The sequence below is a fragment of the Corvus kubaryi genome, unplaced genomic scaffold (genome assembly GCF_017639235.1).
Source record: "Corvus kubaryi isolate FWS band 111438036 unplaced genomic scaffold, C.kubaryi_AGA036_p1.0 37398, whole genome shotgun sequence".
Taxonomy (NCBI): Eukaryota; Metazoa; Chordata; class Aves; order Passeriformes; family Corvidae; genus Corvus; species Corvus kubaryi.
Genome location: NW_024581137.1, coordinates 53028146 through 53053098, shown reverse-complemented (window position 1 = coordinate 53053098; position 24953 = coordinate 53028146). Strand labels below are relative to the sequence as shown.

Here is a 24953-nt window from a genome sequence, read left to right as displayed (position 1 = left end):
AAACTGATCTGTATTAAAAATGACACGATTTCTTTAGCTTTGTTTACTGCATCAGCACTGGCACTCGTGCCAGCACAAGCAGAGTGCATTTTGATGGCACTGCTGTTTATTCGTGCTGGTGGGGTCACACCACGGTTCTGCCACTCACAGATGCGGAGTTCAGAGCTGAATTCCAGAAAGAAAGGGTGAAAATTCTCTAAACAGTTTTGTACCACTGAGGAGGCTGTTCTCCATAATTTTGTTAGTCCTGTGTCCACAACATTTTAACGGCAGTTGTAATAATGTGAAAATGAGAAGTCTGTACGTGGTTATCTGAAAACTGCAAATTCATTCTGGCTTTCTGCACACTGCTGCATGCAGGCAGGCACACAGCATCTGCATGGAACAGGGACAGAAGAATTTGTGCTATAAAATACGTATTAAAAAGTTATCAGTGGTTCAACCCTTATCTTTAAAAATAGCTTGACCAGAGGGCCGAAGAATGTGCTCATGCAGGCAAGTGACAGAGAGATCTCACAATGCTTTTGGGCAACTCCCTGCCATCCCATGTCCCAGAGGAAGCTGCAGTGCCCTGTGCTGGAACAGAACCCTGGCTTTCACAAAGCTGCACCTACGTGGTTTGTGTGGCATTTACAGGTAGCACTGCTGCCCACTTACCCTTAATCAGAGTTACCTACCACAAATTCTCCCCTCCACACACCCTGCAAAGAACGAGAGCCACTATTTTTAGTTTCAATCATTCCATCTCCCACACAGAGATAACCAGAGCTGGGCTGGTGTCAGCTCTGATGGCAGCAACGAGCACCAGACCCCGAGGTTGTTGCTGTTAGGACAAAGCAGCTGCTCCAATTCAACACCATCAGGAACTGCAGGGAACAGAGTCAGTATTTACCCAGTCAGAAAAGGTGCTGGAGAAGACCTGACAGTATTTTTCACAACATAAGAAAGTGGGAGAATGTCTAAGTGAACAGTTTCCATCATGTACTACAGGAATATTTTTGGTCATGAAAGATACCTGTAAGAAAAAAGTTTTCACACATTTAGTTAAAAATTTAAATTCTTGTAGAAAGGGGAAAAGTTCTGAAGAAAGTTTTTCATTACTATTATTACTAATACATTTACATTTTATAAGCAAACTGAAAACTGTTCACCTTTTACCTCCATGTTTATAAATGAAAAAATAATGTAGCCCTTTCCTGCATTATTCCACTGCAGTATTCAGGCTGGAAACATAGTACAGAAGTCCCGCCTGCAGTATTTCATTAGCATAAGCCACCTTTAAAGTCAAATAAAAATAAGAATGCTCCTATTCCTGGTTTGCACTAATCCCAATGCACGTACATCCATACATGCGAAAGAACTTGGCACGAACTGCTAAAACCAAACTGATGTTGTAGGGTTTAATTTCTTCCATCTACAAGAATCTACAATTATAAAAGTCTCATCTTCAAACTTTACAGTACATTTACATTAGCAAATACCCCATACTTTCCTCACTCTTCCGCTTCTGTACAAATCATATACAATAAAAAGTTTCGGGTTTTCATTGTACAAACATCATTTTACACTTTAATACAGGTGAAAATATTGTCCTCTGGCACCTCGTTTCCTCCATGGTGCCTGTGCATGACAGTACAGAGCACTTTCAATCCATGCTTCCGAAATCTTCAGCTCAAGTAACACAGACTGGTGAACAGGCCGCAGCTTCTGCAACTGCACAGTTTTAAATAATGAGAAAAATCTCCCACTTGTTTGTATAACAATCAACAGTTTATTAATGGATATGGTGAAATTTTAGCTATCCACCAAAGATGTGTAAAAAATTGTCATGAAAATAAAAATAAATAAAGCTGTTTTTAAATCAGTCTCATTTTACATTTCAGTTCAGAATGCAACATTGAACACAAAACTGTCATTGAAGTTTTAAAGAAGTCTAGCGATACCCAAATTACAGCTTTTATGACAAATCTAATGAGAACTGAAACTGATTTGGTTTTAGGTTTAAAGACTTTCACATTCAAATACAGTGTCTCGTTTAGCACAACACTTCCTTTGACAGTGATGGGCAACAGTGATGACATATTGCTGTATTTTGACATAAGGCACTATGATATGAATATGCCATACACTTGCCTTATGTCACATATATCCATTGCTGACCAGTGACTTCTGTCAAATACAAAATGAAAAAGTTTCAGAATACAGTGCATTTTAATGAAGGACATCATGTGAAGTCTTCCAGCAAATGTTTTGAAGACATTTTGAAATACGAGCCTACATTTTAACATAAGCTTTTGTCATGCTGCTTTTTTTTTGCGACATCACTGGGGGGAAGAGACTCGTCATCCATCACTAAGTCCCAAAACACATTCTCAACCATCCTGCTCTGTTCGATTGCAGTCACTGCTCTTGAGACAAACGACCCAGAAACTTTGTTCAAGTTCTCCTACACACACGTACATTCACAGCAGTCATTCGCTCTCGTTCTCCTTTTGTTTGGCACCTGGGAACAGAAGAGGAAGACAGCTGTGATTTCCTTGGGCACACAGAACTGGAAAAGCTCATTCCAACTGCTGCAACTTTCCCTGGTGGCATTACCAGAATCTGAGTACTGGATGCAACATTTATAAAGAATAAACTGCAGGACTGCTAAATGCCAATGTGAGACAGAGCGAGGGAGGCCTTGAGACCAGCATTGCTCTAACTTCATTGCTAAATCTAAGTAACCCTTCTGGGAAGTTACTCCAAGTGCCTTTGAAGATTCTCCTCAGCACAAAAAAAAATTAGTTTAAAAACTCCCAACTAAAAACCCACAGCCCAAACCTGTCCCTCAGCCTAGAGCCAAGCTTAATCATCACAATAGCCCCAAAAAAATAAGTCCTGCTTGAGCACAAACTATGTAAGAATTCAGTTTAACTACACTGTGTTGATGGATCCATTTTTCCTGGCTCAGAGGCAGATTTTGCTTACAGCAGGGATCTGAGAGACCTGTCCAGCAGGACTGTGCAGCATCTCATCTCTTCTCCAGGTACTTAAACATGCTGGGCAATGACTGAACCCTATGGTGAGCTTGGTTTCAGCATCCAACTCTACAGAGCAAGAATCTCTTGCCAGAACCCTGGAGTTGCTACTTGTAATGTATAATCAAACACTGAAAGATTCATTAAATACATCCAGTTTTCACACCACAACTGCTAATTTTTTCCCAAACACAGGCTGGTCTTAATTCCTGCCAGTCAATAAATTTTCCTTTCCAATCTGTGAAGAGAACTGTACACATGATTTATCTGGTGTTCTTAGGAGCTAAGTCCCACTTCATACTCTACAAATCAGATTTACATCACAGACATCCTCCCTGCATGAGACAAATTCTAGTCTAAAACTGGGCAGTTGCCTGTGGAAGGAAATGCAGTCTAATGCTCAACTGCTCCCCAAAAACACCTTCCCTCATCCCTTCCAGTGACATAATCCTGCCCTCTCTGTTGCTCTAACCCCTGTCCTCAGTACCAGACTGTTCTGTGGGCAGGTTCAGTGTGCCAGGCTGACAAAACTGCAGCTTTTTTTGCTGGCTCAGTTTCCTGTTAGCTCAGTGAATTACAGCAGCTCAGGGATCTCAGAGCGTGGGGCTGCCCCAGAGTGGGAGCAGGAACTGCCCTTTGCAGTAATTCAGGAGCACTTTTAGATCAGCTCAGAGCTCCAACGTAGGTGTCCACGTAATTCCAAGTACAACAAAGCTCTTGGCTGTCAGTATCCAAATGCATCTTTTCTGTCTGAACTTTGCCCCATTAGCACTAAATTCTGCTCTCCTGGGATCCTTCTACCCTCCAGTAATGGATGAAACTCCTTTCTCTGCCTGGAGAAGCACCAGCTGCCTGTCTTTACACCTCCATTTTCTTTCTCCAGGCAAGGATTCCATTTGACCCAGACCTCTGGGCTGATTTCTCATCCATACTTTCACACAGAGCTGGGTTCCTTGCTCTTCCAGGTCATTAAAAGGAACCAGATGTTTAATACCTCCAGCAGTATCACCGATTACTTCTCTTCAGAACAGAAATATTACTATTTAAACAAGGTACACTTAGACTTTTTTTTTTTTTAAGGATGTATCTGGCTCTATTTGTCTGATTTTTTTTTTTTGAGGCAAAATGGTGATAATCCTCACGACATTTTGCCTTCCTCACAGAGCCAAAACAGGGCTTTGCTTTGAAGGCTTTGACACTGAAGTAACTGATGTGGTCAAAGTGAAGTTACAATTAAGAACATAAAGCAGGTTAAGAACTTGGGCAAAACTTAAACCCAAAACCAAACAAAACCCAATCAAACCAACCCCCAACAACCTAGATAAAAGTAGCAGAAATAAACCTATTGCTGGATACTCTTGTTAAAAGGAACCTGATCATGTTTAGATTGATCACTAGAGATTTAACTGGATCACAGCAGAGTTTTTTACTGGAAGAGTTCTGGTGAGCTGAGGTGCCATCTCTGACTTAAGTTGTGCCAACAAAAACCCCCAGCATAGCTGGACAACAGCAAGGCTCCAATAAGAGATTTTTTATTGGAAAACACAGCTGTACCCACACTTGGCCAGAGTACAGAAACTCAGAAGGTGGGGAAGGTGCCCTGTTGTAGATGTTGTCTATACATTCAGCTTCACCCTGTTAAAACATTAATCAAACCCTTTTTTTTCTCTAGAAAAAAAGACACGTGAACAGCAGGGACATTCACGAAGCTTTTGCATGCCCTCCTCAGTGAACAGGAGACTGATAATTAATATTCTATCAGCTTTCTCCTGAAATGACTTGTGCATTTAAGAACTATAATCAGTTAACAGAAGCTGAAAATCAGACATTTATCACAGTGAAATAAATGAAAGCCAGCAGGGTGTGCACACCACCAGTGCCTCATGGCAAAGCCCCGAGGGCAGATCCATACCTGCAGGTGTGAGTACCAGAGCTTGTAGGATGTCAGAGAGGGAGATGATACCCACAATGCTATCAGCTTCATTCACTACCACCAAACGATGAACCTGCCAGCAGGGAGAAGAGTCTGAGATATATTTTCTTGATTTAAAGTAGACAAAGCAAAGAAAACCAAATAAAGAAACAAACAAAACCCCTAAAGTAAAGCACTATGAAGACAAGTAGGAAAAAAAAAACCCAAAATGGTTCAAAATGTCAGTAACAGCAATTTTCTCACAGCAACACAAACATGCTTGCCCTACATAAATGAAAATAGTGCATGTTTAAAAAGCACACAGCCAGCTGACATGGCAACAGAATCTGATATGAAGTGACAGGTAAGTCGAGATCTAGGTCTTGAAAATACTTCTGCTCTCAAAATGTGGCACTCACATCAAACACTTTTCTTCAAGTTACAGCCTCTGCCCAACTCAGCCTATGATCTCCAAAAAATTAGATACAGTAATGAAGTGAGAATTCCTTCTGAAAAATACTTCCTAATTTTCTCAGCAGAGAGGCACAGCACTAAAACTTGTTGTATTTTGACATCTCTGAGTTGGTTTTAATTTTATTTTTCTCACAGGACTACACAATGAAAAGTGAGTGCCAGATTGGTTTTAAAACAATTTGTTTTAAACAATTTAAGACAGAAAAAGGATTCAATTTGTCCATGCAAATAAACACAAGGACACAACTTGGAAGAAAGATTATCAACAGTAAGACTGTATTTTCAAATAATCATCTTATCCTTACAAACCTCTTCTATGGAACATTTGACACTACAAAACTTTTGTCCTAACTGTAGGAAATTAGGTGGATACTCCTGTATCCTGAGGCTCACTGGCCTGTGCAAAGCTGTGAAAAGCCACTGCAGAACCAGAAAGTGTCTGTCCAAAGTTTAGAGCCTACTACATGTTTATTTTACCCATGTGAATTATCTCTCTTCGCTATTAAGTTGAGAAAAAATGTTTTATTTTTGAGGAAACTATGCTGGTGATATTTTAGACAGGCTTATTAGTTTCTGCATATGCACATGTTTAATCATTTTATTCCTCTCTCTGTGTAATGAATTCAAGAAAAATGGACAATGTAATTGTTTCATTTGTTTAATTGCCTGTAAGATCAAGCAGTTGGCTGGCAGCTAAAAATAGCTTTGTAGTAGTTTTGACGGACTCATTTTTACATGTAATCTGTGTTTAGACTGAATGAGAGGGTAGGAGTTGTTCTTAAAACCCAAATGTCTAAAGCATCTTAAGATAGTAATAAAATAATCCAAGTTTGAAATCTGTGTATCAGCAGTGCTAAAATTACTCTGTTTCAGGAGGAAGCTCAAGCAAATGCAGAAAGTTACAAGAAAAAATTGCCTAATGGAGGTTCTAAGGGCTTGTTAACAAAGTGGAAGTTTTCCTTTTATCAATTATATGCCTGGTTACAGCCCTAAAAAATAAATAAATCTTGTAATTGATGAAGTTAAGGCATCTAAATGGAGCTGATCACACCACAGAGATGACTGAAACTGGGAGTATTGAGTTTCTGCTGCAGAGAAGCCTTACAGGGGAGGAAAACCTACAAACTCATTCACCTCTGTGTGTAAGGAAGTTCCCAGAACTAACAAACAAGATAAACAGCACCAAAAGAATGGACAGCACACAGATACAAAATTTACAAGAGCAGTTAGTGAAGGCTTCCTCACAAGAATTTGCTTTATGGCCCTTTCACAGCATTTCTATGAGAGCAGTGCAGTATTCCATATGTATCAATGAATTGCACCCAATACATTTCCTGAGCCAAGCTATAAACTGGAGGTTAACAAATGATTTGTCTCCAAAACTTATAGCAGGCTTGGAAAACACTTGGGAAAGCTTTGCATTCAGTTTAGTTAATGCCAGTAAACAGAAATGTAAATAACTGAATATTATTACAGATACACTGTATAATATTTTTGCACATCCCTGTAAGCATCTAAAATCTGAATCTAGAGAGCAGACTGAGACCTAACAGACGTAATTATTAAAAAATACTTTCACCAAGTAATCAAAACAACTTAAAGAGGATAAATTTGTACTGTTTATCAGTTTCATAACACAAATTGTAACTTATTGTGCAGGGACTCACCTCAGCCTTCACTATTCTATCCACAATGGTCTCCAGTGTTTCCAGCATACTACACTTTACAACACCTTCAAAATACTGAGAGCGGTGCTGTAGGGCTTGTGTCACCGTGATATCTAAGTTATTATACGTTTTTTCAGCAGCAAGATTCTGCAAAAAAACAAACCCAGGCCACATCAGACAGCTCAGTACTTAGCAACAAAGTACTCAATAAACTAAATATTTTGGCATCAAGTAGATAGGCATTTCTGGTCTAAGCTGAGTCCATTCCAAATAACATATTAAACAAAGCAGATGCTCTTCAGCTTCAGATTCTGGGAACTGTCAAACACAATGATGCTGAACACCACCTGACATGCTGGGTTAATTGCTGAAACTGGTGATATGCATTAGGCCAGTGAAAATCTTACTTTGTATCTGATCTTTGGCTTGGTGTCACTCATCCTGCTTTTGTCATGAGCAGCAAATGTAAAGGTGAAGCTCTTCAGATTTCACACCACACAGAATATAAAATTTTTCTGTTGTTTGTTTTTAACAGGACAGGGGAGGACACCAACTGCTCTGAACACCACCCACTGAGTAGATGTCAGTGGCTGAGATCTAAGTGGAGAGCAAATTCACATTCTTCACCTTTCTAATTTGCGGGCTCAAACTCCCTCTCCTGGACTCAGCTGGTGCTGTCATTTGATGACAATTTGTGTGTCTGGGTGTATTTTAGTAACTACTATAAGAATAATACAAATGAAATTCCATCCCCACCACTAAAAGGAAGAGATTAAAAGAATTTGAAAGCTGACATTTTAAACTTTCATTTTAAGAACAGAACCGTGCCTGCAGTGAGGGGACTCTGTCTAGACCTGCAAAAGCTTTCTGTATGTGAGACCATAGTGGTATTTCAGCAGTGTTGGCACACCCTGGCCTACTGATTTTGCTGCTGAGACACTGAAGGAAGAACAAAGACAGAGCTTTTAAATGAAAGCACTGGACCAAGCAATAAAATTAAATTAATTTTTGGCTAAAAGATACTCGGGTCAAGTTTTTTGATTGAATTACACCGAGCACGACAAGACAGGTTTGAGATGATCATGAAGATAAAAGCAATTTTAGTTAATTCATTTAACCAGGTCCTAATGAAGGACATTGAGAAGACATAAAAAGCCTCTGCAAACTGAAGTTACCCTACACACAATAACTAGTGCAATATAAAGCTATTTCTATACATCACTCCATTCCCAGGCTTCTCCAATCACGAACCTGAAAATGAATTCAGAACTCTCAAAATGAAAGAAATCTATCAGAAATCTATCAACTTAGCCAGCTGTATATACAGGCATAGCTTCAACCACCAAGTAAGCATGTTAGCCACATGGTTAAAGTTAAAAATCACCATCTTGGAAATTCTATGTTTATTGGAAGACCAGATCAGACACTTCAGATTACGTTTTGTTTCCTTCTTTTAAAGCTGAAGATCAGGTTGAAGCAGACTGATGAAAACCTGGAAGCTCAGAGGTGATTCTCTTCTAAGAATAGAATCTTTTCCCCCCAACTTAATAAGCAAACTAGGACATATGAGGAAAATCCCAAGTAATCAATAGATGCTGTAACTCTTTCCCATGTTACTAGCTGGGAGCAAACAATTATATTCTAAAAATTGTATCTTCGTGGTGTGGGGTTTTTTTTCCAGTTCCCAATACATATTTTTCCAAATAAATGATCCAACATCTCTAAAAATCCTATTAATTTTTGTTGCCTCATCACTTAAAGTGAGGAAAGATGTGAAAAACACAAGGAACCCTCTTCCTTTTGGTGTCTCTCTGAAGAAGAATGGAAAATGAAGGAAACATGTCCTGCCTCAAAATCTAATACAGTTACAAAATAAATTGAAACACTGAATGCACCAACCATGAAATTTGATTGTCTCTGACAGATCAGGTCCTTCTCTCTATAGCTACTGCCTATTCCCTGACAAGTTTTTATGGCAGAACAGGATCTTACACAGTAGAGAATCCCAAATAACAAAGACAAATGCCTAGAAATGACAGGCAAGAGCAGTGATAGCACAGAATTTTTGGTAATAAGAACAATGTTTGCAGCCAGAGATATTTATAAGCTTAAAGTATTTCCACTTGAGACTATTCTCCATTTTACTGAAGGCCTTCTAGGCAGGGTTTCAGACATCTGGATTCCTCATTAGTGCAGCTGGTTGGTGGCAACCTGGGCAGTGAAGTCTCTAGAAAATAATGTAGTTGTCAGATGCTGCAATTAGAAAGCAGGTGCACACAGCTAGGAGGGGACAGGGATAAATATATATAAATATTTTTCAAGTTTCTGAAAGCCATGAGAATAGAAGAGCCCTTGCCCTTGGAGGCTGGTAAATCATGGCATGAATCTGACTGTGCTGCTGGAATCCTGAGGGTAATACAGAAACAGCATCCTGGATTAGATCTAAAGCAGAAGGAATACAGATGCAAGACTGCAGTCAGAGACACAGAAGAATGGGCCAAGTGGTTTCTAGATCCCTGAGAAGGTCAAGCTGTACAAAGTACTCAGACTGCACCGAGAAACCTGCATTCTCTTTGAGAACAGAGGGTGGCGTGGCAGCAGCTGGAAAAAGGAAGTCCTCACTCAAAAACAGAAACAAACAAAAAGAACAGAACAGTTCAGCTGTAAGGAACCTACAGTGATCATCTGGTCCAAGTGCCTGACACTCCAGGCAGGAGCAAAAGCTAAGGCACTTATTAAGGGCACTGTCCAAGGGCCTCTTGAGCACTGACGGGCTTGGGGCATCGACCACCTCCCTGGGAAACCTGGTCAGCGTTCAACTACCTCTTGGCAAAGAAATGCTCCCTAATGTCCCATGTAAAGCCCCTGCAGTGTGGCTTTGAACCATTCCCACGTGTCCTGCCACCGGATTCCAGGGAGAAGAGCTCAGCACGTCCCTCTGCACCTCCCCTCCCCAGGAAGCCTCAAGAGCAATGAGCCCATCACCCCTCAGCCTCCTTTTCTCCACACCAGACAAACCCAGAGTCCTCAGATATTCCTCATAGGATATTCCTTCCAGCCCTTTCACCAGCTTTGATCCCCTCCTCTGGATTATGCCCAGCCAGATCTAATTTTGGGTAACATCCAGAGCAGTAGGAGCCTGTGTGCAACTAGTACTACTAAGGATAACTTAAAATAAAAGTAGTAAGAAAAAAAAAATGACGTGCAGGGTGACTTGGATCTCTTTCATTCAGTTTGTTAACTACAGCCCTAAGGAATAAAATAAAATTGTCATACTACCAAATTAATTTGCAAACGTTTACTACATATAAAGTATTTAGTAGAATTTAAGAGATATACTTACTATTACATCAAATTTGGAATAAATATCTACAACTTTTCCTAAAAAGAAAAGAAAAACAAAACTTAACAAAGCGCTTAAAACATGAAATCCGTTTTCTTGCTTCCTGCTTTCATCTGTTATAATTACTCAGAAAGAAATGACAGGTCAAGCAGGAAAGACTGAACAAAACACCCCAAACAACCTATCAAATAATAAAATTCTTCCAAGCCCATCAACCTACACTTTGCCTAAGTATTTCTTTATATTCCCTTTCTTCCCCCATGCCTTTTATTGATTTTTTTTTTTTTTTTGACTCTTTCTTGTGTTTTTCCCCCACCCCAGCATCAATCCAGGGCTCAGCACCACTTTTGTTCCCACACTTTTGTACCCACCTGACTCATCCACAACAGGTAATGCCGATATCCTTCGCTCTACAAATATATTCAAGGCTTTAATGATAGGAGTGTCTGGATGTATGAAGGCAATGTTGTGATATGTTCCTATTCCAAGTTCATCCAGATTCTTCTTCATAAAGGCAGGCTTTGGCATCTCTGACATCTAGGGGAGTCAGAAGGAATTATTTACACTTACATTCATCCATCTGCAGACTCCAACTGATGGTTACAGGTCACTGCAGTTTCCTGCTACCAGATTAATACAAAACCCAAACAAGCTCAGACCTAAGGAGTTTCTGTTCAAAGCAGCTCTAAATTAAGACAATGTAACTAAGATTTTCGCTCGGGTTTTTTTGCAGTAACACATCAGTGAAAGCTGTAGATCCTAAGCTATGTCATTCCCACTAAAACTGGAGAGAGAAGATAGAAAAGCATTAATCTGAATATTTATTCTGAACTCTTGTTGCTTGGTTTGGCCTCCTGTTCATTGCTGTGACTAACATTACTACAGAAAGTAATGACAATCTCATCTCTGGAAGACAATTCATTTTTCTTTTCATGGAAACAAGCTTCTGAAGCCAAGGAGATGTTCCAGAATGGACAGCAGATTAATCCAACAGACAAGTCCTCAGTGTTTAGGTTTCTTTAAAGGACTAAAACAAAGTAAAGGTAAAATATGGGCCTTACACGAAGCTCTAATTTCCCTGTTACCAATTAAAGATACACACAGACACAATGAATATGGAAGTCCATAAAGAAATTTCTGCACTAAGACTTTAATTACTTAATTACATTCTACTGTGGGGAAAAATCAGTTAAGCACAACATAGCTTTAAATACTTACAAAAAGCTGGAGGAACTTGAGGATTCTTTTATGGGTAAGTATATAAAGTGCATTTCCACTGACTGGATCTATAACTGGCAATCTGTGGATTTTGTTTTTGATCAACGAATATACAGCATCAAAAAGGCTGAGGAGAAAAACATTTTATTTTCTTAATGAATTCTAGCTAACAACAAGTAATGCCATGTGATATATATGCACACATTTACAAACCCACATGAAGTAGATGTGGTAATTATTTGCATTATCTTTAATGTTATAAAAAACAGAAGTTGAGGGATTTCAAATTAACTTTTGCAGCTTTTTGTTTTGCAACACATCAACAACTATATGCTCATGGAAATCTAAATCCATTAAGAAAATGAGATGGAAAGTTCATTTTGTGGTATAAAGTATAGCAGAAATATTTCTTCACAAGTGTAAATTGGTTTTCCAGCAAGTACTTTGCTTGCAGTATCCCTGCACTCAGAATGGGTCTTTCTGTTCAGAAACAAAAAATGAAAAACAGAGTTCTTGCACTTAATGAATCTCAATCCCAAACTTCTGTAACATGTTCCACAAAGAGCATTTTTATGACTACGTGCATATATGCAATTAACCCAAAACAATTATCTAATCAGTTCACTGAATTATCACTGGGGATTGGCAAAAAAAGTTATCCTTAGGAGATCTAAAACATTCCCATGCACTGCAGACTGGGATTTAGCAACACTCCAACCTGTGCAAGTCCACTCATCTTGCAAGTGACACTTTGTTTTTTCCCTTGGTTGTAGTAAGACCATGAAAAAGCAGCTGACCAGCAACTGCAATAAATTAGCAAGTAATAAATTTGGTAAAACTCTGATAAACACCTACTTGCTGAAGCAGGCTTCTTCCCATACACAAGCTGTGTGTTCTGAGCCCATCACAGGGATGAAATAGCCCCATTGAATGTACACAGAGCCAAGATTCCCCCACTGCTGCAGATTCCACTCCTGGACTAAGCATTTAAGTGCTGCAATCTGATTGTCACAGAACCCAAGCCCACCTCTGGATCAGGTCTGAAGCTGACTTGCTGTAACCTTTTATAAAAGTTTTACTGCATCTTCTTTGTGGCAAGGTTCCTCGTGCTGCACCTCTGACTGAAAACAATTAAAGTTCTTCTGTTGTCTGAAGGATATTCTTTGCAACCTGTCACCATTCAAAATACATTCCTCATGACTGGATGGAATGACTTTTTCAAGACTAAATGGCAATTCCACTGAGGATACAGCATATCATTACTTCAGTGTAATCACTACAGCTCCCTTCACCAGCTGCCTTTGCCAGGGCACAATCCCAGTCCACAAACTGAAAGCAAGAACCAGAACTTCACCCTCCAGTTCAGCAATTAAGTAGTACTCAAGATTTAAGTGATCAACTAAGTCTCTTAAATTATTTAGTAAATAAGGCATAATGACTGTTTAAAAACTACTTCTTTCAACTTCCATCAAGAAGGACAGTCATTTATATTTTAAGAAACACAGCCCTGTGGCAGACCCGAACAAACCAGAGAGATACTGTCTTTCCTTTAGTTAAGGAAAGTTACTTGCCTTGAAAAGCACTTTAAGTTTCCAATTACTGTGACTGCTGAGAACAAGACAGCTGAACTGCTCTAAAGTTTTTATTTTCATGAAACAAAGATGACCTGCAGGCTAGCTTGAAGCATCATCCTATTGCCTGTTTTGCATATTTTGGAGTAATTAATTTTGATCCATGTCTAGTTTATTTACCAGAACAGTTATGCTGATAAAAGGCAAAAGTTCAATTAAAAATTCCCTTCTCTGGATAATCCAAAAAGTCATTACTCACAATAAATAAAAAGCTCTCACCCCTTCTCAATTTTATTAAAAGACAGTCCTTCATGACTGTACTGTAGTTTACAGTATAAATTGTTCCTTCTTACATAAAGAAGCCTTAAATTCAGTGTTGAGATGGCGTTAGTGTATTTCAAGTTAAGCAGAGTGAACAGCGAAATCCTACCTTGCATCTGGGGAGATGTTCACTAAAGGTTTAAAAGTCTCTTGTAAATAAAGCTCTGTGGATAGAAAATTAATAAACTGTTACCACTTCACACAAAAACATTACGTTTTTTTATGAAAGCATTTCATTAATTCATTCGTACAAAATTAAGTGGCAGATAGCAATTTACAGTTAGTTATTCTACCATTTATGCACAGTGCTCTATATTGACATTAAAAAGACATAAAATTTAAAAGCAGGACTAAGCTTGATACCAGCAGAGGTCACTGTAAACACAGCAAATAATTCTTTACTCATTCTGGTTCTGTAAGTGCCTGCAGCACAGGCACTCCCTGTATCATTCCATGGGATACAGTCTATTTTCACACGGAGCTGCCTCCCTGCATTCAGAACTTGTGTTCACACCCAGAATGTTGTATGGATTTCTGGATGCATCGTGCAGCTCACTCGGGCACAGCTCTGTTCATTCCCACTCCACATCTGTCTCACTCCACTTGCTTTTCCCCTTTCTTAAAGAGCCAGCTGGTATGAACCACGAATGAGGGGCAAAATGTTATACAGCCCAGATCACCAGTCCATTGCTGTTTCAGATAGAAAAATAAGGAACAGAAGCCCAAAGAGAAGCTTTTACTATTTCTGCTTTCATTAAAAAATATGTGAAGTCTACAATGAATTACAAATACACTATACTGAAAAACATCAGAACCTAGTAAATTATCAACCAAGTAGTAAATATTCTTACCCCTCCAGGTTTCTATCTTGTGCTCCTCCAATTCATAAATCTGAACCTACAACGGGTAGATGGAAGTTCAACTTGAAGTAATGTAATTTTAAATCCATCATTAACATTGTAAACACCTGAAAAATTTTCATTGCCAGAAATCTAACAAGAATAAGAACAGTCCAACACAACATTTCTTGTAACAAGAAGAAAGGGTGCAATCCTGCCCAATGCAGAACTAAAATCCTGGATTTATCATTGCAGGGGACAGGAAAGCCTTTTACTGGCCTAGGTTTGCAGTCCAGTTCTTTTCTGGACTCAAAGGCATCTCCTCAGTAATTTGCATCACCTTAAAACAAGCATCCCTTGGGTGATTCCTCACACACCCACACCAGTCAAGCTTACCCTGATCACCTGACTTCTTCATGCTAACAGATTAATGTTACCTGATCACTAACAAACAAGAACACTTCTTTAGGGAGAAAGTACCTGGGTATTTCTCATCATTCAACGGTGGATACTATCTAGCACATGAATAGCAATGTGCTTCACACTGTATGTCCTGATGCATTCAGAAAGAATGACTAAAATACTGTAAGAATTATATTTTCAGCATAATTTCATCTATCAAGATGAGAGCATTCCCAGATGGAACAGTCATTTATTTTTCTTAGAGAAGACTGCATCAGTCACTTAAGTCCAATATTGTCACTCCTCAGCTATTTCTCCTTACTGCTGCCAGTTTAAGCAGAACCCATGAATAGGACCTTACACAGTGTAAATGAGTGACAACTCATTAGGTAAAGTCTCATGGAAAAATCAGTAATATTGATGTAGAGGGTCATTACAACATGGAAACAATTTTAAAGAAGTTACCAGTGTGCAAGCACTTTTCATTTGTTCCTCCCCCTACTCCTTGTAAATCCCCAAGGAGAGAAAAATAATTCTTTAACATGAAGAAAGGACAGTGCACCACGCTCCTAGCATCTGATGAGAATTTCACTATTAAAAAGTAACATGAGCTTTGAGAAGGCAAATACATGAGATGTCTGCTCCATCCAACTGTTCTTGAATTTTTTAGCTAGTACAACATAGTACATATGTTTTAATTGGTAGAGGGGGAATTGTGATTTGACAGGAACAAGAAAGGGATGTAAATGTTTGTATGAACATGCAAGCTAGAGAATTTCATCAACTGACTGCCAATGGGAATATCAAATTACAGTTAATTGAAGTCAACAGATCTCCAACTGATGGTGCAATTCAGCCACGTAACTAAATATTTGCATATATTTAACTAGTTTGACTTGTTTATTCTACACCATCACTCCAAGAACAGTAATTTTTTACAGCATCCAAGCCTCTGTAAGTTACCATCCAAAGTCTTAAATAATAATGACAGTCATCCTAAACCCTTCAGGTATTTCAGTCTCTGTACTGTATGGCAAATGATCAAATTATAGTTTAACATCATACTTACCATTGGAGACTTATAGTATCTATGCAGTATGTTAATGAAATCTGTAATTGTTAACATTCCTGTAACAAGCAATATATAAAAAAAAGGTCTTTAGATATATGCTTAACATACAGAACTTTCAGTTATTTTCTCAATTTATATTCACAACATATAATATAATAAATGTTAAATCCATGTAAAATATACTGGTATTGGACTACTTAACAGCAGGATTTCAAAACCACGTCTATTCACTTTCACACTGACACAGTGTTTAAGAATAAAAACACATCTGAAGTAATATTCAAAATTATAACCTATGTGTTTCTCCTCACTTTCAATCTGACTCAAAAAACCCCTGGAATTTAGGCCACATCCACCCCCAAAAGCATGTAAAGAAAAGAGCGGGTTTAGAACATCTTTCAAGGCTGGAGAACTACTCTTGCCTTTCATTTTCTTTTTGAATAAGACACATTTTCATTATGTACTTGCCAAGTCAGGCAGACTCCTAGACTCAAATGAAGGAACAGTATAATACATTTTTCTTGACTATTACTTATTACAGAACTTCATTCAATCATTTCCATGGTAATCCTCAAGGTCTGTATTGAAATGTGACTTTTCAAAAGAAAAAAACAGCACATCCATCATTTATATGTATTTTAAGCACCAACACCAAGCTATGTAATATAATATTGATGATTAGTCTAGTTGCCTGAAAATAATTATCTTTTTTGAGCTTTCTAGTTCTAGATTTGAGAAGATGCAATTGCTCCACTGTTTACTACGCTTACATCTAAACTAAAGAAACTAAGAAATGGGGAAGGGAAAAATTAATCTGGAGGTCAGCTTTAAACCAGTAGAGCTTAGTTACAGACAGAACATGAAATGAAAAGAAATGAAAATAAAAACCACAGCACTCCTATGGTGTATTGCAAGAAACTACTGCTCCTCCCCTCTTGGATTTAAAGTATTTTAACAAATGCTCTATTAAGCATCTACCATTCACTTCCAGGAATCCTCAGCCTATGTTCCAGGTCACAAGAAGTACATATAATTCTACTTGTCACTGCCACTGTGACCCCATTTTCTAAATGCAACAGAGATCTAGTTTTGTAAGATTATTGTTGTGGCAATTAATGACAGGATTTTTAAAAACAGCAATACATAGGTCTAATGTTTTCCTCCCAACATGGGACACCTCTGTAGCTTTAGTTCTGGTTTTAGAGATCCTTAGTGCACCTTACTGAGCACAGACAGAGACAGGCTTGTACTGCACTCATACTAGGATACTGGAATATGAAATTACTCTCTTTATAGTTCCTGTTCTCAAATTTCCTTTCTGTGACCATTGCCTTCATTTTTAAATACACAGTGACATGCAAATACTAGAGACTGAATTTCAGAAGGTTGGGACCTAGAAGATGGATCATGATTCTCAAGGCACAGAAACGCTGTGAAAGCTGGCACCGTTCCACTCCTCACAAGGAGGAAAAAGAAACTCTCTTTGCCAGTTATTTCTCTAGGATGTTACATGATATCCAGGCTCAGACCACCTTCTGAAACAATAAAGCACCTTGGAAATCCAAGTAATCCTGAAATATGTCTGAACTACTTACCTACAAAACTCTGTTTTTTACTCTCCCACAGTGGAGCTGCTCTCACACCATTTGCCACCAAGGCAAAGAAGGCTTTCTTTACCTGCAAACAAACAAAGAAAAGGAAAACTAAATAAATCTTTGCCTTGAATTAGCATACCAGACACCAACAGAAGGATTTCCCCTCTCCCCAGAAAAAAATCAGAAGCAGTATAAACAGGTAGCTGGCATTCGAAACAGAACAGAAACCACAAATGCCAAACAAAAAGCCCTTAAGCCTTTTACTTTTAAAATGATTAAAAAGCTAGAAAAAAGCTTAGCAAAACCAAATCTGTTTTTCTTTTATTTTTTGAGTATTCTAAATGAAAGCCTCTGATATATCCATAAACTAGAGGGAGCCTTTAGTTTAACACCTGAAGACTGTGCTACGTCCTAGTCAATGTTTATTATAGCAAGTTGTTAAAAAAATGAGATTGAAACAATAGCAGTTTCATGTCCCCTACAGCTTTTAGACACCTGATTTATACAAATTTTAAAAAATTGTTTGATTGTTTTAAATATAACTGAGAGTTAAAAGAATTACCTAGCCTGTTTTGCTGCTAAAGAAATCAACCAAGTATTTCAATTTTTTAATGAATTAATCCTCCCCAGAATGAGAGGTTACAAGGCCATGGTGTCATTCTGAAAAGAAACACTTCCTTGTAAACTCTGGTTCTCTGAAGGACTCAGGCACTGGTGCACCTCAAAATCCTGATCTCCTGGTGATGTGCTTGAGCATGACATCCTTCCTGTCCTGCCCACCCCCCTAAATAGTTTTCCTATGGAAAACACAATACAGAAGTGATGGCTCTTGTCCAGGTCTTGACCCGGCACAAAACTAGGACACAACCAATCTGTATTTCTATATCCATTAAATTGGTCCTTAGTCCAAATAACAGAGAACTGCAATTGCTTGATGACTAAAATCTGAACAGATCATGATTTCACAGCAGTATCTTAAAGGTCTACTTTAAATTATGTGCCAAGGGGATCCTCTCCACAACAGATTTAGGAATAAAAGGGCTTCACAGTCAATGGAATCAGCATTCAATAAAGTAGTGGCAAAGAAAAATGTAGGCAGTGACCTGTATTTCTTGCTACGTCTACACAGCCTGACTGCTTTCTCCCTGACCATGAGAAGCACATCCACCCTCCAAACATCAGCAGATGACAGTCTTCAAAGTTGCCTCCTGACTTCAGAGATGCCATATCACCAATGAACAGGAATAACCATCAGCCATCATCCCTTAACTGCACTGAAACTGAAGAAGCCACATGGGGAAAAACCAGGGCCACAAGACTAAATACATAGCATTTATCTAGAAAATGGTTAAACAGAAAGGTGCCAGAGGTGTTCAGCCAAGCCGCTGACACAAGGAGGAGTCAGGCTAACAAACATTACCAAATCCACCACAGCAGCATCCTAACTCATGAGGAAGACTGAAACCACAAAGAAACCCTGCAGGCAAGATACATGAAGTGTTCCCACATAAGAGCATCACACTTTGAGTTAAGGCAGCAAAAGCAGTGAGCCATTTGGGGAGCAGATACGAGACAGATGTGAGTTCGCACAGACCAACTCCATCTCGGAGCAAAGTAAGTTCTAACCATTCTTCCCCAAAAAAGGGGGAAAGGACACTCATACTGCCCAAAACCCTGAGCCTGCAGCTTTGGTATCTTTCCCCAGCAAGAGCCATCACGTGAGGTCACAGTCACTGTCAGTTCATGTCCCCAGTTCTTCACAAGAGAAAGATGTTCAGGCTGGATCAGAGCAAGAAGGGAACAGCTAATCTATTAAGGCCAGGGGGAAATAGCCTTCTCTGAGATAGCCGTCATGCAACACAACTCCTCCAGCAAGTTTACAAACCCTGTAATTGATAACCTGGAATAGAGGAATGCCTGTGGCAGAAAAGGTGTGGAAAGCCAACTACAGCACTTCAGGCAGTCTCTAAATTTCTGCTACTACTTCTTTCCCAGACACAGTAGCAGCAAAGAACAGCACCTAGCACCATGCTCAGATGGGTGAGACAGCAAATTTGAGGTATTATTTCAGATTCAGAAAAGAATCAAGAGAGATTCTCAAGAGAGACAGCTGCAAAGATACTACTCAAGATGCTGAGCTTGTAGACAATCCAGAAGGAAAAGAAAGAATTCTTCAAAGGATAAGTTCTTGCCCTGATCCTGTTTATTTGCAAATCATTTGTCTCCAAGAATCACAAGAATCTTCAGTTAGGCTCCATCTTGTCTCGCTTTAAAAGACACATTTTGGAAAAACTGAGGGCTGCTGAACAGATACAGCTACTAAGACAGCTCAGAATTAAATCCTTCATAAAAGACCAAGATCTTAGCTTAACCACTAGGATACTAAACACTTGATGGAATAAATCACCCACATTTAGTAAAGAAATACTTAAACTCAACCCCCTGGGCTGTCCTCCTAGACCACAGCTCAAGTGACACTGCTGTTGTTGTCTTCAGTTGTAGAAAGTGTTACACGGCCATCTTTTAAATAAAGTAACAATGCCATCAGTTCTTAATACTTGTCCCTTATTTAAGTAAGATAATTACAAAACAAAAACTCAACTTAATTCTTATTTGTTAAAACTGCTTGCAAGCACAAACATATACTCATCCACTCACACTTTCCTGCAGTTTCTGTGGTTGACCAATTTCAGTTGCCCCAAGTACTGCTTGGTGGTCAGCCAAAGCACCGGGGTGTGGAGCTGGGCTTCTGCCCAGCACTTTTAGATGTTTCAGTGAAGTTCATGCAGAAAATACCCACAAGGACCTTGCTTTCTGATGATATATGGTTAGTAGCCTTTGAACATCTCCACCATGTCCCATCTTTGGACCTCCAACAGCGCCGTTTATTCTTGACTCCACAGTGTTGGACTGGCCTGACCTTCACAAACCCATTGTTCAGCAGCCAGAGCCCATAGCTTGTTGCTGCTCAACACCATGTACAAACACTCTTTAAACAAAGCACTTTTGTTTTATTAACCATGTCCTAACACACACAATGAACCACTAAAAACAGGATTTATCTGCCCAAATGTAGAGGTCACTCTGACATTTACCCTGACCTCGCATATTCACCGGACTTTTCACTGTCAGCTGGGGCATGACTCAGCAGCCTTCCCCAGGGATTAACTTGATTAACACAGATGCCATTTCCCCCCTCACTAAGATGTCTAGACATTTACAGTTAGATGAGGAATCCCCCTTTGTGTGACTGTCTACTCCAAGATTTTGCCCCTAAGTAGAAGAGTCACATTATAGCAAAAGAACACAGCAATTAAATCCTAGATATACCATAGATCACCTCAACAATAGCTGCTATTACACTACACTGAGCACAACAGGAACTTATTACACTGTGAATATGACAAATAAAAAAACAGACTAATTTAGGTTAGACAGAACCTCTGGAGGTCACTGTTCTGCACACCATTCAAACACTTCCACTGCAAGTCTGAAGGAGGACAAAGCCTCTTCCAATACAACAGTCATTACCAAGAAAGCAAGAGATCCAGACATAAAAGCCCTATTTTGGGTAGAATATTTGGAAAACCTTGTCCCTTACGGTTAGTGAGCTCTTAAAATAACTCGATTATTGGGCAGTGAAACCAGAAACAGCAGTAGAAGATTTCACCAGACTGGAGAATAAGTTTTTCCTCACTGACGGGAAACACTGAAAGGGACACCCTTTGTTATGAGATACCAGTGATTTTACAGGCCCTTGCAGAAATGCTCTCTTCAGTGAACATCTGTGAATGAGGGAAACACCTGAAAGGAAAACTTTTTTGTCTTTTCCAAAAATTCAGTGTGTGTACAGCACACACACACACGTTTGTTTTACCCAACACTGTGTTATGAAAACTGTAACTATGTCCAGAAGTAACCAGTGGTTTCAGACTTGTCTTCCAGGACTGTTCCGTAAGGCAAGGAGGGTGACTGCTGCCGTTGCAGTAATTCGCTTCATTTGCCTTGCAAAAAGATTCATGTCCTTGACAAATTGTTGGGAGAAAAGAGCTGTCACAGTTCCTGGTGCTAAAGGGTCAGAGCTGAGCAGAGAATCCTACTGAGCTGACAGACACAACTCAGCACCAGTGCCTCATGAAAAGGCTCAAAGGTAGCAGAAATAACCAACAAAGCTACAGAGCACCTTCAGACATGCCAATATGAAGCAAGAGGATGATGCAAATGATTGTCCAGTAGCAAGGACAGTGCTAAAAAACCTGCCAGAGCTTCTGTGGTGCGGCTGCCATCCAAGGGCAGGATGATAAACATGGACCTCTCTTGCCTCATCTTTCACTGTGTAAGCCAGCACCAGGCATTTGCCTGCAAAGCCCCTAATGTAACCCCAGGAAATGTGTATTTTATCAGATCAGAATTGAAAGGAAGAAGCTCCTTCTTCTAATTTTTGGCACAGAGCTCCCATAAAAGCAGTATCAGACCCAGCTGAACTTTGACATTTTTATCATCTCTGACTCCTGATGGATGGATGCTCTAAGGTGATCTACAACATTCATCATCATTTTCACTGATTAAGCTGACAAATTCCCAGTTTTGTTTTACAATTATTTTTAAGGACTACAAAACTAGAGGGAACACATGCCTCCAAAAATACACATGTGGACCACAGTATCAAACCCAAATCATTCAGGCAGTCCCTGAGAAACAACCACCTTTCCTAGCATAACAAAGTACTAAGTTTGACATGTAGTTGAAAGGAATTTACAAGAGGAAGGCATCCAGTCTTAGCAGATTGGGTAAGAACAGCTGAAGAACTAAAGCAGGAGGTTGAACTCCTATACTCATATACTCACATGCTCTAAATACCAAACACCATGGCATGAGGAGGATTCTCAATGGCTTCCCCTTGTAAAGGGGAAAAAGTTCTATACTTTCAAAGGAGAACAGCTTCATCTCTATCTTCACAGCATGAGCAAATGTGGCAAAGTCATTCCAGACACAGACTTTGTTCTCACTGTTAAGAGCATGAAGGTGCAAGAAAAAGTTACTCTGAGAATTCCTCCTTAAGAGGCAAAACACTCTCATTTCAATAGTTCTTACCAAGTAGGAAGACACAGTGTAGAACAACTGGTCTTTGTCTTAACAGGAAAATCATCAGGGCTCTGCTGCAACCTTTGTACTGCATAAAACCTGGGCAACCCACACTTTATTCCCTTGGTTCAAGTGTGTTTATGAGCCAACTGACTCCCAAATGCTTTTGATGTGAAAACATGAGGAATGAGGCAACAGTTTCTAGCCCAACACAAACAAGACTGTATTTCTTTAAGCAGCATGACAAGTTCTCTGGCTGCCCAAACCTTGGCAGGTCTCCAAGCGAGGAAAAAGAAGAAACTCCTGCAGGTAAAGCTGATTGTCTTGCTGCATAAGACAGGTGTACAACAGATCTCCCCTGCTACTCCCTCACATCACCAGGATTTCAGGCAGTGCTTCCTCTGTATGAGACTGCCACCTGAACAGAGCCCATGAAACATTATTTGGGAACATACTGTACACACGTTAGTAAGCTGAAAACACAGCTTTGCCACAGAAAGCTCTTTGGACAGTGCTTCTCTTCCTCGCTGTTGATATCACCTTCAAAGGACTTATTCCTATGAGCTAAGCTGGAATTGAGGACTCCTGCATTCATCACCAGATCCCACAATTATCATCCTGATAATACAAAAGCAATATGAACTAAATATTCTCCAAACCCACCACGCACTTTCACTTTGAAGCAATTCACATTGGGAACTGTATTTAACTTTCAATTCCTTGTTTTTTTCCTTCAAATAAAGTTGTGATGCCCAATCCAGACTTCTTTTTAAGTTACAGAGAACTACACTCTTGTAAAGGAGCTATTTTGAAAAGTTAAAAATCTCTCTTGTAGTGCATTTACGTAATTCAGTGTTTTTATAAACTGATTTGTCTGGGGAGACTAAACACAACCAACCATCTCAGCATGATGACTGCTGCATTCAAATTCATTTTCCAATTATTCTCTTCTTTGGTCTATGAATTTGTTAGAAGCATTTCCTTCTGAAAGGACTAAATAAAGAGACTACTTAAAGACAATAAAGACTTTTGCCCAGGGCGAGGGACAACCAGGTCTTGGACCATATCAAGTAGAATTTCCTCCTTTACCTTACCAAGCAGATTGGAGAAACATTGGACAGATCTCTTATTAACAGGGTGGCTACATTTGCTTCAACATCTGAAAAACCTCACCCAAAAACATTCGTCCTCTAGCTCCAGCTGAATTTTGGAAAGCTTATATGAAACCAGATAAAATTCATTTCTCTTTCACAGGTGGTGCAAAGGGAACACTCCTGGTAGAAAATGCACTTCTACTGGCCATAGCTTAGTAAAATTTAAGATGTGATGGTTTAATACCACCCTTCAGGCTCAAGCCAAACCCCAGAAGTCACAGCTGGAGTCTTATTCTCAAGTTAAAACTATGTACTTGTTCCAGATTTTTCCCCAAGGAGCAGGTGTCATGTCCACATGCAGAATTCTTCCCCACACCACATTCCCATGAAAAGGTTCCAGTCCAGCAAAGACACCAAACCAAGACTGGCACTGATACTCTGTGTCAATGTGTCCAAACTGTAGATTTCTGCTGTCAGATTGCACACCACAATGGGCTAAGAGGGAACATCAGGTGAATCTGATGGGAAGAGCCAGTGGCAACAACTGCATGGGGAAGGGCACAGAAATTCTGTCCCAGATTAAGATCTTATCCAAAAAATGGTGATGGGGCAGAGAAGGCAAGAAGAATGGTATACGACTTTCACTCAGGCAAGCACAAACACCTTACCCACACCCTGTGTAGAAATTTCTGCTTAAGTGGCACTTATCATTCCTCCGAGATCCACAAATGAACACTTCCTATTGGTTTTGAGAGCTGCAGGAATTAAACTCCTATGCTTGTATACCAGCAACAGGAGAAGCTCTGAAAAAACCCAACAGTCTTGCCATATTATGCTACTGATTCCAGCCTGATCTCAATGAAGGGAGCTTTTATGTGGCTGCTCAACTGCCTCAGCCCACATGCTGATTAAAAGCTAAATTAGATGATTCTCCTACAGTTCTGTGGGCAGTGTAAGCAAGGAGGGCTATTCACACTCCTCAGAAATGCAGACAGCAGCAGCTTCATCAGGGAAAAACCTCAAAGCCAACTAAGGAACAGACAGTCAATCCTTTTGTAAAGCTGTGTGACAGCAGACCCAGAGTCTGCTGTGCGGTTCTGGGAGCAAATCATTCTGGAGCATTATTCCTGGAAGCCTGATTTATCTCATTACCGTGGCGAGAGGCAACACCCCAGTCAAGAATGACCTGGAGGGAACCAGAATAATAAATCCATTTACTGAATACAGTCAGCACAAGGGAGAGAAATACAAATCCTCTTCCATTCTAATGCTGAATCCATTGTATGTGCTGCAGAAGTTACCAGGTATATTTACTGCCAGCTTGTCAAATCACTAAAGAA

The 24953-nt window shown here is 39.6% G+C and overlaps 1 protein-coding gene across 7 annotated transcripts in view; it reads right to left on the bottom strand.

The window, feature by feature from the left end:
• Positions 1–1386: 1386 nt before the first annotated feature.
• The window catches only part of PRKAG2 (protein kinase AMP-activated non-catalytic subunit gamma 2), a 212843-nt gene continuing 189276 nt past the window's right edge, over positions 1387–24953 (bottom strand). For all 7 annotated transcript variants that reach the window (XM_042044417.1, XM_042044420.1, XM_042044416.1 and 4 more), the window contains 10 exons: positions 17435–17516; positions 15837–15895; positions 14378–14423; positions 13636–13690; positions 11635–11761; positions 10788–10953; positions 10417–10454; positions 7074–7220; positions 4933–5026; positions 1387–2503 (listed from right to left, as the gene is read on the bottom strand). In XM_042044417.1, the coding sequence (XP_041900351.1) occupies positions 2472–2503; positions 4933–5026; positions 7074–7220; positions 10417–10454; positions 10788–10953; positions 11635–11761; positions 13636–13690; positions 14378–14423; positions 15837–15895; positions 17435–17516 (846 nt within the window). In that variant the 3' untranslated portion in view covers positions 1387–2471. The remainder of the gene's footprint in view (positions 2504–4932; positions 5027–7073; positions 7221–10416; positions 10455–10787; positions 10954–11634; positions 11762–13635; positions 13691–14377; positions 14424–15836; positions 15896–17434; positions 17517–24953) is intronic.